Source organism: Myotis lucifugus, unplaced genomic scaffold (genome assembly GCF_000147115.1).
Source record: "Myotis lucifugus unplaced genomic scaffold, Myoluc2.0 scaffold_2, whole genome shotgun sequence".
Taxonomy (NCBI): domain Eukaryota; kingdom Metazoa; phylum Chordata; class Mammalia; order Chiroptera; family Vespertilionidae; genus Myotis; species Myotis lucifugus.
In genome coordinates, this window is record NW_005871050.1 from 13262647 (window position 1) to 13277007 (window position 14361).

A 14361-nucleotide genomic window follows, 5' to 3' on the forward strand; every position below is an offset into this window, starting at 1 on the left:
TGCCTCATTGAGATGACAATTTAAAGGATACAGAGACTCTCTGGGAGAGGTGACAGGGATGTGCCACAATTGTAATGATGAATAGCACAGAAAGCATGATTGTGGAACTACCAAAGCCAGGCCCCTCACCATGCACCCCTCAGTACTCAGCAAGGATCTAACCTAGGAAAAAGATGAATTATACAAGCTGCCTTGGATATGAGAAGCATAATCTGAACAGAATATATAAATGAGGTTATTATATTTTAGCGCCTGTGTCAATCAGGAAAAATAAAGCATATTCACAATTGTGAAGAAAATTGAGTTCAGAAGCTGGGAGTTCACAAAATGGCAGTTGAGCTGAATAAGTGGCACAATGCACCATACTTGCCAAGAATATGTATGAAGGTTCTCTGGTGGTCATCTGAGGCTGGAGTAGCCTGGGGAAGCAAGTGAACTCAAGCTTTCTGTTTGAAATGGAGAGTTTGCCTGAGAAGAATTTTCCCCGGGTTTCTACATGCAGTGACAAGATTACTGCAAATGTAAAAAGAATAGTTTAATACTGTCCCAAAATTTAGATAAATTACACTGACGCAGGATGACTGATGTTGGTCAAAGATTGTGGTAAGTACTAGTAATCCAGAAATAAAAGGAGCTAAGAGTTATTCTTGTGAAAAATGGATGACATGGAGTATGTAAATAATGGGAGCAAATGCAGCAAGATACAGAGAATCTTAAAACATTTAAAATCTAGTACATTACAAAGAGAGTTCAATGCTGATAAATGTAAAATAATAAGTTTTATGGGCCTTTATCATATGCTGTGAGTTGATGTGGATCATAATATATGAGGAATAAAAAAGTAGGGGAGTTAAAAGATAAGTCTGCACATTATTTATGACTGATGAAGAGAGAAATGAATGAGAAGAAGAACAGGTAGCAATGTCTTGAATAATGATGACTTTGATGAGTTGTTATCACACAAATCTGTGTGCTTCATAAAATACGATGAATACTAAAGAGCAAAAGAGTCTAAAGACAAGTCTACTCAGAATGAGATACTGAATGAAGGGAGAGAGGAATACAAGAGAAATGCACAGACTAATGATGACTTTTATGAGACTTTCACTCACCAGCCTGGTCCTTCATAAATATAAGCTGTATAGGAAATAAAAGAGCAGCAAAGAAAAGAGGTCTGTATCTGTCATAAAATATGAGCAAATAATGCCAACTAGGCTTGACAAAATAAAAAAAATAATTGAGCCTAATACAGCTGTGGGAAGACACAATGTCTAGATTAATGTGAACAAATAAAATGAGCAAGGGTAGAATTATCTTGCCAATAGGGAATCAGCTACTACCTAGGTATGCATTATTGTTGCAAAGGCCACCTTGTTAATTGGTAGAGCCTTGGCAAGTGCACAATTACGTCCCACTACACCCCCCAAAAAATTACGTCCCACCACACCCCCCAAAAAGCCATCAGCACTTAGGGCTCAGGAAACAATGTTTAACAGATTTTCAACTGGTTTGGCCTCAGTAACATACAGTCTCTTCTCAGCCCCTCTGGCTCCAATTCCTATATACTTTGCAGGAGGTTTTCTCAGCTTGTTTATACTTAATTTATACCCAACTTGTTAAATTTTGCTTTATAAAATGTTACCGTCTACTAGTATAACTAGAATCCTCCTTTTATTTTCATTTCTTGTTACATAGAACTTAGAAATGGGACCAGATCGCTCAGGATTAGTTCAAAATCCAGAATTCAATGACTTTCAACTGTCTTCTCTATTAGAACAAATGGTATTTCAATATCTTCCCAAAAGACACTGGGGGGATCAGACAAGGCAAAGCAAGTGTCAATATGCCATTACCATGCCATTCAGAACCATGGCATAAAGAATTCATTAAATGGATAGCTCATTGGACAGAAACCCACTGATCTACATCAGAACTAGGAATTTGGGTCTACGAGCTCAATATACAAAAACACTTACAGCAACAATTATACTAGCTTACCCTGTGTAATACTTAATGGTGTGTAGTTTGTGTTGTGGGAAGGCCTTAGGTAATCAGGATAAATCCTATACATATAACATATCTAATTCCTTTGATTGCAATAGACTTTACTAGTGAAGTTTATTAGCTGTCGCATATAAAACAAGTTTTGGCTGGTTTTTCAGAGATTTTTTTTTTCTCTCACGCAAATGATCTATGTGGCCATGAGTCTTTAGATACATGGCCTTGAATTGCTGATTCTGGTCAAATAATGTATAATGCCAGGATGAAATTATGGTTAATTGGAAAGCCATATTTGCCCAAATAACATGTGCCCTTTTTTAATTGATCTTGGCAGGAAGGAGAGAGAGAGAGAGAGAGAGAGAGAGAGAGAGAGAGAGAGAGAGAGAGAGAGAAATCAGCTCCTCCTATAAGCATCCCAACAGCAGATGGAACCCGCAGCAACCCAGGCACATGCCCCAACCTTGAACCGAATCCACCAACCCCAGGTCTATGGGACAAGGCTCCAATCCACTGAGCAACACTGGTCAGGGCAACATGGCTCCTTTTAACCCAAGATTTAGCTTCCCTGGATACCCTGTATCCCACTTGGTGAAAAATCTGACATCGATGCCAGGAAAAACCATTGACCTTGCACAGACTTCCTTAACCCTACCAGCTCCAGCTAGAAAAATGTACATTCTAGTGCTCAGCTGCCAAAACTAGGATTGAACTCCAGTGAAAAACTCCCTGCCATCACCTGCTATCCCCCAATAACAGTGGAGCAGGGAAAAATCTTTGTTGCGATTTGCCCCTTGGCTCTCCTAACTACCAAGATACTGAAATTTGTTACAACTTGTTGGCCAAGCTAGAGCCGAAAGTGTACTTGGTTTAGTGGACTGTGCCTCTTGGAGACAGACCTGGTTTAAGAATTAGTTTAATGGAATCCCATTCTTGGGTAAGTATGAAACACATTTGTTTAAAGGAAAACCCTCCTGAAATATTTTATGTCAATTAGGCAAGAGAAATAGGGTACTATAGTCAGAGACCAAGTCTCTTTTGCAGACTTTAACTCTTAAAATTTACCCAACTAAGTCTGCTTAGTTATTATAGAAAATTGCTATTCCAGTAAAGCTAATTGGCAATATGTACCAAGAGGCTTAAAAATGTTCACACCTGTGTATGTAAATGCATAGAAAATGCACATAACAAAGTGATACTGCTGATTACTTCTGGGGAGAAGAGCAGGAACTAAGATGGAGGTGGTCAGCAGGGATTTCAGTCATATCTACAATGTATTATATATTAAATAATATAATTAATTTTAATAACAAAAATATCCTCCACAGCTAAGACTGTCTCCCAAGGAAATAATAAGAAATTCAATGCAGAAAAAATCAAAAAACAACAAAATGTCCTAAAATAGGGAATGGCTTAAACAAGTTAAGAAATATTAATTTAAGGCTATTTTATATAATAACAAAAAGCTATATTAAGTAATTTCTTATTACATTAAACAGTGTTAATAATATACTATTAACTTAATAATATCTGTATACAGAACTATACTGAGCATAATCCCAATTTTGGTGGGTGAAAATGATACACACACCCTCCCCAACATGTTATTAGTAGTTACTACTAGTTGGTGAAATTGTTTTCTTTGTTATACTTGACTGTGTTTTCCAAAGTTTCTCCAACTTGGCTTCTAGACTCTGGTTTCAACATGCTTTTATATTTGTCTTTGATTTTGTGTTACAGGCGTGCTTGTGTGATTCGAGGCCAAGTGGTGGCGGTAGATGGAACCCCTCTAGTAGGCGTGAATGTTAGTTTCTTGCACCACAGTGATTATGGGTTTACCATCAGCCGGCAAGATGGAAGGTAGGTCAATATTGCTTCTGATCATTGATGGGGGCCAAATACTGACTTCTAAACATGAGTAAAACCAGGCCTCAGGGGATGTAATGCTTGTAAGCCCATCTTTCTTCTGGCTGTATCTTGAAAAGTCCTTGGTGATATTTATCTCCTCTATTCCCCACCTAAATCAAACCAAATTTCTCTTCTAATCCTGTACTCATACTCTCAAATCTTCTTGAAACCCTGATCATGTGAAAAGTTTTCTAGCCTTCATCTAATTCCATTTATAAAGCCAGCTTCAACATTCAGTGAGGCGATGCAGGTAGTAAAGAGGGAGCCATGGACCACGTAGGCTGTTCTTCCGTGACAGCCTCAAAATATTTTAGAAATAAATGTATCCAAAATGTTTCTCCCAAAAGTATACAATTCAAAGACATTAAGACTTTTTAAAAAATGTGTCCTTCCTAGACTGCTTATTTTGTTAATGGCTGAAACTGGTTGACAAGCACGGTCAGCCTAACCAATTGCCTTTGGTATCTATATAACCATAGTGATTTAACCTTAAGCTCCAACCACAAAGCTGCTCTCTAAGGGCTTCTCAAGGTTCTCTGAGACTTGGGAAGCACAACCACTAGGGAAAATCTTTTCTTCCTTGAAATGGATTTGCTCACAAAAACATTTTTGTTGCTGTTGTTTAGACAGACATTTATTAGAATAGTTGAGCCAATAGAACCATGCATCCAAAAGTATCTATTTATGATGCTCAGGAACATTGTAATAATGATTTTGAGGTACCCTAAGTCTCCAGGTGGCTACCCTTAAAATGTCATACTCATGACAAGCCACTTCAGTACTCACATAAAGAGGCCAGTTGGCTTGGAGCTTTATTACAGTGTGAGAAACTATCTCATTTCAAGAACTTACAATCAATTCCAAACCACTCTGGAGTTGTTAATTGTTCAACTTGGGCTAACTGAATTTAGTTTTCAACTGCTTGTCAAGAAAATGCTTATAAAAATTAGTTAAAGAAGATAATAAGGAAGAATTTTAACCTATATAAGAAAACAGCTAGTCATATGGATTTTTATATAAATTATAATATTATTAACTAGCCATCTATTCATTGTAACAAGTTCAGCAGAGCTACTCTGGATGCAGGTAGTCTGAAAAAAAAATATATATATATATATATTAAAAGCCTAAGCAACCGTTAAGGTGGAACAACTAGAATGGACCAGAATGACCACTTGCTATGATGTGCGCTGACCACCAGGGGGAAGATGTTTAATGCAGAGCTGCCCCCTGGTGGTCAGTGTGCTCCCACAGGAGGAGCACTGCTCAGTCAGAAGCCGGGCTCACTGCTGGCAAACACAGCGGCAGTGGTGGGAGCCTCTCCCACGTCCATGGCAGCATTAAGAATCAGCAAACTAAGTGGTAAGGAGCAGCGAGCAGGCGAGTGTTAAGGAGCGAGGGGTCCTGGACTGCGAGAGGGCACAGGCCAGGCTGAGGGACCCCCCCACCCCATGCACTAATTTTGTGCACCGGGCCTCCAGCATATATATAAAAGGCTAATATGCTAAGGGTCCAACCATCCCACCAGTTGCTATGATGCACACTGACCACCAGGGGGCAGACGCTCAATGCAGGAGCTGCCAAGCTGCAGTGACTTGGCAGCGGGGTTCTCAGGTGACACATCCCGAAACCAGAGAGGAGGGAGCCTGATTCCTTCCTCGAGGGGCCTCATAATTCCACCTTTGGCCGTGGGTTATGTTATTGCTGGGGCACTGTCAATCCCGAATCTGGTTTACTGCACACTTGCATTTGCTTTCCACACCCTGTACGACAGCAACTTTGCAGAGTGCCCTCTTGCACTCCAGGGCCCCTCGGGGGATGTTGGAGAGCCAATTTCACCTGATCCCCACAGGCCAGGCCGAGGAACCCCACTAGCGGGAGGGACCCTGCTCACTCCACAGACGCCGGGAAGGGACCACGGGAGGTTGGCTCCAGGCGTGTACAGCCCTTCTCGCCCAGTCCCACCCCACTGGCCACCTTCTAATTAATTTCCTTTCAATGTCCATGAATCCATGCACTGGGTCACGTGTGTGTGTGTGTGTGTGTGTGTGTAATGTGTGTATACACACACACACACACATACATGCTATACACACTCACACATATATATTGCTTATGTCTGTATACATGAACAATACAAACTGAATTTCCTTTCATATATTCCATAATTGGCTCATTAGTAATTCAAATGGATCCTTCTCCCAATTAGATTGAATGATGGAATTTCACTAGTTCACTCACCAGTAGCTGGTACACAAAACTGACCTCTCCCTCACCAGTATGTTCCAGAAAATGAGAAATGGATTATTGCTTTAAAAAGACTATGCCCTCAGGGACATTTGACTGCTCGTGGAAAACTGATGGGCCCTCAGTTTTTTTAGCTTGTGTACAAAGTTTTCAGTGAATTGTTTGATATTCACAAGAGAACATAAAAGAAACTTGATGTCTAAAAAGCCTAACAATTTGTTCCAATTTATAGAAAAATATTAAAGAGGGACATTTTTTGTGTTTTTAGTTTTAAATAAAATGCCAAGACCCTCTTCCCTGAGCTCACTGTAAGTTTATGTAGATGACAGATACTAGCCAGAGTCCCCTCTGGCTATAACTCTTCCCTCAGGCTCCACAAAGGGTGTCAGCATTCAAAATATGTTTCCCAAATGCCAACCAGACTGTCCCGTTGTCATCTCTTGGACATAAAGTGACAATCTGATGAGAGTTTCCATTTATATGTCTCTGCTTATTGCTACCTCAGATCGAGTAAGTACATTTCAGAAGCAGCATATCATAAGGAAGCTAGACCTGAGGGCAAAAAGGATTATAGAAAGGCTGAGATTAGCATTTAGATACCTATTAGGTCAGAGTGTGACATGCAAGATAAGATCAGATATGCAAGACCCTATGTCTCCAATTCTCAATCCCACTGGTCTGCTTCTGTGCCTGTAGTTCCCACCAAAAAGATCACTTCTTTTGATTAAGCTATTGACTCTCTCAAAAACCCCGTTAAATGCAAATATGTTATGTGGGATTTGGAAATAATTACCCCCATCATCATCCATTTGCACCAATTAATTAACAACTTTCCCTAGAGAAACAGAAAAAGTCTAGATCATGGGACCAAAGTGATATATAAAAAACAGAGGGAAGGATGGGAGTGGACACACGGCCCTCTAAAAGTAAGAATAGATAATGCAGATTGGGAGGCACCGAAGGATCAGAAAAGTAAAAAAGGCAATTCTAAAAGAGAAACAAATATGTATGAGTATCTACTCTATGCCAGGCATTTACATGAATGTCATTGTTTCATCCTCACAACAACTTTATGAGCTAAAAATCATTATTATCATCCTCCCCACTTGCAGATGAGATGACTTATCCAAATTAACACAGCTAATAAGGTAGAGCCCAAAAATTGAACCCAAGTAATCTGGCTCTTATCTTCTATGATTTACCACCTTCAACTTAGAGAGCAGGTGCTCAGTTAAGTGTTGAAGAAAACTATAAATATTTGAGCTAGTGACAAGCCAAATAGGTGATTCTTGAGAAGCACTAAAGGTCTCAAAAACTTTGTTTGGAATACTTCATAAGATGAAGAGAGGGTTCCCTCTGATTCTCCTATATATGCTTGACTCTTGACTTTTTAAAAATATTTCTTAATTGATTTTTAGAGAGAATGAAAGGGAGAGGGAGAGAGAAAGAGAGAAATATTGATTGGCTAGCCCACAACCCAGGCATGTGTTCTGACTGGTAAACTGGTAGCCTTTCAGTGCATGGACCGACCAGTGTCCAAATGACTGAGCCACACTGGCCAGGGCTTAATTCTTGTCTTTATGCCATTTACTCATTTACAGTAGTAGCTGAGTGATAGATCATGTTAGCCCACTTTACTAATGAGGAAACTGACACTCATGGATGTTAAATAACTAGCCCAAAGACACAAAGTTAACATGGCAGAGCTGGGATTTGAACCCAGGTGCAGATGAAGCCAAAATCACATTCTTCCTGAAAAACAAGAAGCTTGCCCTGTCTGCTTAATCTTTCTAGACGTAGGGAATAATTCCCAGGGACATATGTTCTTGCTTAGATAGTTTATTTTGTATTTTTGTTGTTGCTGCTTGTGTTTGTTTTCAAATAAATAAGCACTTCAGTTTAAAAGAGTCAAGAACTAAGATTTGGGTGAAGCAAATAAACTTGCCCAAGGGCATAGAGTTAAATCAATGTAGAATGTGAACTAGAGGAAAGGTCTCTTGGCAAGTTATGTTGGATTTTCCCCACTATACTTGCCTTAAACTGCTCCTGTATTATCATAAATTCAGCCTCTCTGTCTTAAACCATAACCATAAGCGGTTTGGATTTTCTTTTTTTAGTTCAAACCTAGATTATTTTCTATAGCTAATGCAGTTCTTCAAATCCTCTTTTTGGAAACTGCCCTAATATTACAGCTACTTCACTGAAAAGGCAACAATAAACTATACAGTATTACTCATCCTTTGTTACTGTCCATTTATCTTTATCTGGAAGATTTCTGCAACAAGATACAATTAGTAATGCTATAATAAATACAATAAATGTCATATGAAGGGAGTGGTGAGCTCTCCATAATTAAGTCTGATTACCTATCAGGGCATTTTATCATTGAAAAGGTGTTTTACAGAAAGATCGTTTTTGGATAGAGGGAATTATTACATCTCTCGTGTGGATTCAAGTTGCTTTGAATATTAAGGAGCATCATATTGCCCTTTATCCATTTTTTAAGATATAATGGTAAAATTTATCATTATCTTACTTTTACATAGTATTTTATGCTTTTTGAATGCTTTCAAGCACATTATCATTATACTTTAAAGGGGAGTAAGGAAGAACCACATAGTACAGAATAAACTGAAACTTGAATCCGTTATGCTCCAATGCAAGAGTCATGTAAGAGATGCACTTGCAGGAGAGGTGGTCTTGCTTTGTCAGAGATATGGAGGGAGTTGTCAGTGGAGATGGACAGGATCCATTACAGGCTTCCTTACAAAAGAAGACCAAGAGGCTTTCTAAAAGGAAGCAGGAATCCTAAATACAGACTTCAAGTAGAATCAGGAGCCAATGGGGATAGTCATATTTTCAGGGTACAAGTATGGTATTGTTCAAGCAAATTTCACTGAACCATTTTCCTCTTCTGCCTTCTTTCTCCAAATACCATCTCAAAGACACCATCAGGTTTCTGACACTATGTTTGTGATCCTGAACAAGATATTTAACCTTTTGCCTCCTACTTTTCTTGATTTTTTTTTTGAGGATGAATAATACATTAGATGCTGCTGAATGTGAAATGGTCATCTTTCAGTTATCTATAGCACAAAGGGTAGCAGTGATATCACATTTGACTTTGCAGAAATGAATGCAGTAGTTTTGTTTAAGATAGTATTAAATTGGCTTACAAATTCAGGGTGAATATCAACTGGTGATAAGAAATTTTTTCTCAGAAGTCTACTGGGTAGTGAAAAGAAGTCATCCATGGAATGAATACTGAGCTAGAGGGAACTTATAACAGAGAATATGAATGGATATATTGAGTTCCAAAAGAGGAAAGTACACTAAAATTACCTATTTTTAAACTTTATTTTGGTTGTTCATTTGCTTAAAACTGTCTTATAATTTTCCATCTCAGCTTTGACCTCGTTGCCATCGGTGGTATCTCTGTCACCTTAATCTTTGATCGCTCACCTTTCCTGTCTGAGAAGAGGACACTCTGGTTGCCTTGGAATCAGTTTATTGTGGTGGACAAAGTAACCATGCGGAGAGTTGTATCAGACCCACCATCCTGCGATATCTCCAACTTTGTCAGCCCAAACCCTATTGTGCTTCCTTCACCGCTCACATCATTTGGAGGGTCTTGTCCAGAGAGGGGAACTATTGTTCCTGAGCTGCAGGTGAGTGCATTGGCCTTTGAAAGTATAAAATCATAGCATCTTGGGGTGCTCAACAATGCATAATGGCTAGAGTCTTTTTCCTGTACTCCTGCTAGTACTATAATGTACTGCCCTTCATTTGTCAAAAGAAGCCTTCAAATGTAATCTTTTTGGCACACATTTGCAAAGTGCTTGCCAGGGCGATAGGGCACTATCTGTGGCCATGGAACAAAGCAAGATGAACTAGTTGTCAAGAGAATTAAACCCCAAACCTTGACCTAATGAACACTGTGCTCTAAGGAACAAAGATAGCGGGCTCAATCGTGATAACAGTATAATCAATAAGGTGGGACCATTTGTGCTTCTGAAATGAAAGCTCTTTAAAAAATCTAGTTTTCTTTCATTGTCAAGTTTATATCCATTGTCATTGTTCTTAGAAGTCTTGACAATTCCTCTTTATTTAACTGTGTTTAGTGAGGGTAGTTTTCAAGGCTATGGGCTTTAATGTTTAAAGCTTTGTTTTTGAGTGTTCAAGCTTTACAATCAGAGGAACCTTGATATTTTAGGATTTCTGAAAATTTTTCTTTATTGAGCATTCAATATTTTAACTTCAATTTTAAGTCATTCAAACATCCATAGTACAATTCTCTCACTACATTATAGAAACATTTTAATGATAGTTAATATGGAAACCACCAAAATGAACTCAAGTCATACAGATCCAGAATTCAAAAAGTATACTCAAGAAGAAATTAATGGACATTCCGGGATTGAATTGGTTTTTCTTCCATCACAACATCCCCACAAACTATTAGCAGTGCCTGTAGGATACCTCTTAAGAAAGGCTCACGAAAAATAGTGCTATATGGGACAAAGAGTCCAAAGAGTTGCCACTCCTGTCTGTTCCATTGTTTTATCTTAGAAAAAAAGTAAAAACAGGACAATATTAATGAGTACATTTGACTGGTATGCTAATCCCTTCACAGATGTCATAAGGAAGTATGGATCTCTTTCAGCACAAAAGTTTTCAAACTGATTTAGGATTGCATGTTTTCTTGGGGAAATGAAATACTAAGGTACTAAGTAGCATGCTATTTTCTTCTATTGTGCTTCTGCCACTATCTAAGAAGACAGAGCCAATAGTATCAAATAGCTAATGTAGAGCAAGAAAAACTGGGCATTAAGTAGACAAAAGGGATTTGTGCCCTCAAAGAAAGGATTGGCACCCAGCTGGGGTTGCTCAGTGGTTGAGCATCGACCTATGAACCAGGAGGTCGGGATTCAATTCCCGGTTGAGGCACATCCTGAGGTTTCAGGCTGATCCCCAATGTGGGGCATGCAGGAGACAACAGATCAATGATTCTCTCTCAACATTGATGTTTCTATCTCTCTCTCCCTCTCCCTTCCTCTCTGAAATCAATAAAAAATATATATTTTTTTAAAAAATAAAAGTGCTGGACAATGTGAGATATGTGTTTAACTATGTGTACTAGTTTGGTAAAAGGAAAGAGGGACAGGGTTTCTGAGCTAAACATGAATGAGGGCACAGAAATATCCATATTGTGCATGTCACCTTAAATGTGTTGAATAGGATAGGCTGTATTTTTAAAGTTGAAAGTCATGAAATGCAAACTTTAGTTTTAGTGACCACTTTTGGTTGTTTAACTCCATCTGTGCTAATAAACAAATAAGTCACAGCAATTCATTAAAAGTAGCCAAGCAGTATTTTCACTCTGGGACCAACATATAATATAAAAATTTCAGAGGAGCTATTGGGAGTTATTTGCTTTTCAGTCACAGGTGCCAACTTGGAAAAACTACTTCCCAGCTATTGGTATAACCAGACACAGAGAAATATGTAAGCAAAATTTGATTAAAAATTTGGCCTCAGGGTCATTCCAAAGCTCCAAAGAAGACGAATTTGATGGCATCAGTAAAGATTAATTCTAGGGAATCCATAATCTCTGTCATAAAATATCACTTGCTGGGCCTGCTTCTGGAGACCTTCCTCTTAAAGACTGTAGCCTGAATAAGGATCACAGCAATAGTTTTGTGATATATGACTTAACACACTGAACAAGATTTTGTGTATGGGTGTATATAAGAAAAAGACCACTTAATGGCACCCATGTCACTGAATTGCTTGACATTCAGCAGTGTGATCTACTACTAAGCAGTGTTTAGAAAACTGTTGAAAAACTGAAATTGTACTTTTCACAGTCATTCCTGGCAGAGAAAAAAAGAGAATAGTTCTCAGAGTTGGCTGGATGGCTTGTCTCCATGCAGATTCAGTGCAGAATTAGAAACCTATCGACACATAGCCTCACAAAGATTCTAGAACAAGTGGCTATACATCCACAGATCCCTTTAAGCTCTCTCCTTTTATCTGTTTCTAAGTCAACAAAGCATGCAATATTCTGACCTACCTGTGAGCACTGATCAGAACCAATTTGGCTTTCTTCTTTCAGGTTGTACAGGAGGAGATCCCCATTCCTTCCAGCTTTGTGAGGCTCAGTTACCTGAGCAGCCGCACCCCCGGGTATAAAACACTGCTACGGATCCTTCTAACACATTCAACCATTCCCATGGGTATGGTTAAAGTACACCTCACAGTAGCTGTGGAGGGGCGACTCACCCACAAGTGGTTTCCTGCTGCAGCTAATCTCGTCTACACATTTGCTTGGAACAAGACAGACATCTATGGACAGAAGGTTTGGGGCCTGGCAGAGGCCTTGGGTATGTTGAAATAATTCTATGTAAATAGTAGTATGACAATCACAAAATAGAACATACTGGTTGCATATTAATCTGCATTTGAAATAATTACAGGCTTTCTTTTATCTAAAGCAGGCGTGGGGAACCTTATTTCTGCCAAGGACCATTTGTATATTTCCAACATTATTTGAGGGCCATACAAAATTATCAACTTAAAAGTCATTCTGCTATATTTGGTCAAACATTGAATTAATTCACTGCTCATGCCTTGACAGGGCCAGACCAAATGATTTTGCGGGCCTTATACGGCCCGCAGCCTGCCGTTACCCACACCTGATCTAAAGGATCTAAGGCAGCGGTTCTCAACCTGTGGGTCGCGACCCCTTTGGCTGTCGAACGACCCTTTCACAGGGGTCGCCTAAGACCATCCTGCATATCAGATATTTACGTTATGATTCATAACTGTAGCAACATTACAGTTATGAAGTAGCAATGAAAATAATTTTATGGTTGGGTCACAACATGAGGAACTGTATTTAAAGGGCCAGAAGGTTGAGAACCACTGAAAGGTGTTTTTTCATTTAAACACTTCCTTCATGCCTGGTTAGAGTTCCCTTTTGATACATTCTTGCTTCAAACAGTTTTAGTTCCCTTTTCATGATGACTACACACCAGTAGAATCACACACTCTCTGGCTTGTAACTGTCTCCAGAGCTGAGCATTACCTTCTAACTGTGACCTTTGGTGTGGCGTTCTTAGGCCATGTTTTTGGATTTGACATTTAGACTGTCATTTCCACTTAGAAACTGCAAAATTTTAACTTATAGGCATCTCCACTTATTACCTTTTATGTCTAAGATGGTTAGACTCCATTAAATTGTTACTTTGGTAGGTTAAATAAAAAATCATCCTACCTTCCCAGTCCTTTTGATTTTCTGTTATCTCAAGACTTTAAAACCTAGAATCTTACAGCTAGCAGAGACCTTAAGAGGTCCTTTGGGCCGATGGTTTTCAGATATTTAGTTCTCACAGACAAATGACATTTTTAAAAAATGAGACTGAGAAAGATTTGCCAACTTTTTATTTTGGCAAGTAAGGCTATTTTAAAAGGGGGGGAAACACTACTATCTACTATTACCTCCTATCACCATCTATACTAATAAAAGGGTAATATGCTAATTAGACCGGGAGACCTTCTGGACATCCTTCTGGACAAAGCCATGGTGGTGGGGCTGAGGCAGAGGCGGTTAGGGGTGATCAGGCGATCAGGCCAGCCGGGGAGGTGAGCAAGGCCAGTGGAGAGGCAGTTAGGGGCAAGCAGGCCAGCAGGGGGGGAAATTGGGGGTGATCATTTGGGGGCGAGCAGGCTGGCAGGCAGAGTGGTTAGGGGTGACCAGGCAGGCAGGTAGATGAGTGGTTAGGAGCCAGCAGTCCCAGATTGTGAGAGGGATGTCTGACTGCTGGTTTAGGCCCGATCCCACAGGGCCATGAGGGATCATACAGGGATGGGGCCTAAACCGGCAGTCATACATCCCCCAAGCGTTCCCAGATTGGAGAGGGTGCAGGCCAAGCTGAGGGACAGCCACCCCTCGCCCCCGTGCACCCGCCCCCGTGACTGAACAGCAGGCTGCATGGGGTAACCAGGCCGGCAGGGAGGGCAGTTGGGGGCAACCAGGTTCGCAGAGGGGGGTACTTGGGGATGACCAGGTTGGCAGGGGGGCAGTTGGGGGCAACCAGGCCAGCAGGGGGGCAGTAAGGGGTGACCAGGCCAACCGGGGGCAGTTGGGGGTGACCAGGCCAAGGGGGGCAGTAAGGGGCAAGCAGGGGGCAGTAAGGGGGTGACCAG

General features: G+C 40.1%; 1 protein-coding gene across 3 annotated transcripts in view; it reads left to right on the forward strand.

Moving 5' to 3' along the window:
• Positions 1–14361, forward strand: part of TENM1 (teneurin transmembrane protein 1) — a 596847-nt gene that overhangs the window by 439246 nt on the left and 143240 nt on the right. For all 3 annotated transcript variants that reach the window (XM_023756535.1, XM_023756543.1, XM_023756550.1), the window contains exons 16-18: positions 3739–3858; positions 9560–9821; positions 12269–12536. In XM_023756535.1, coding sequence (XP_023612303.1) covers positions 3739–3858; positions 9560–9821; positions 12269–12536 — 650 coding nt within the window. The remainder of the gene's footprint in view (positions 1–3738; positions 3859–9559; positions 9822–12268; positions 12537–14361) is intronic.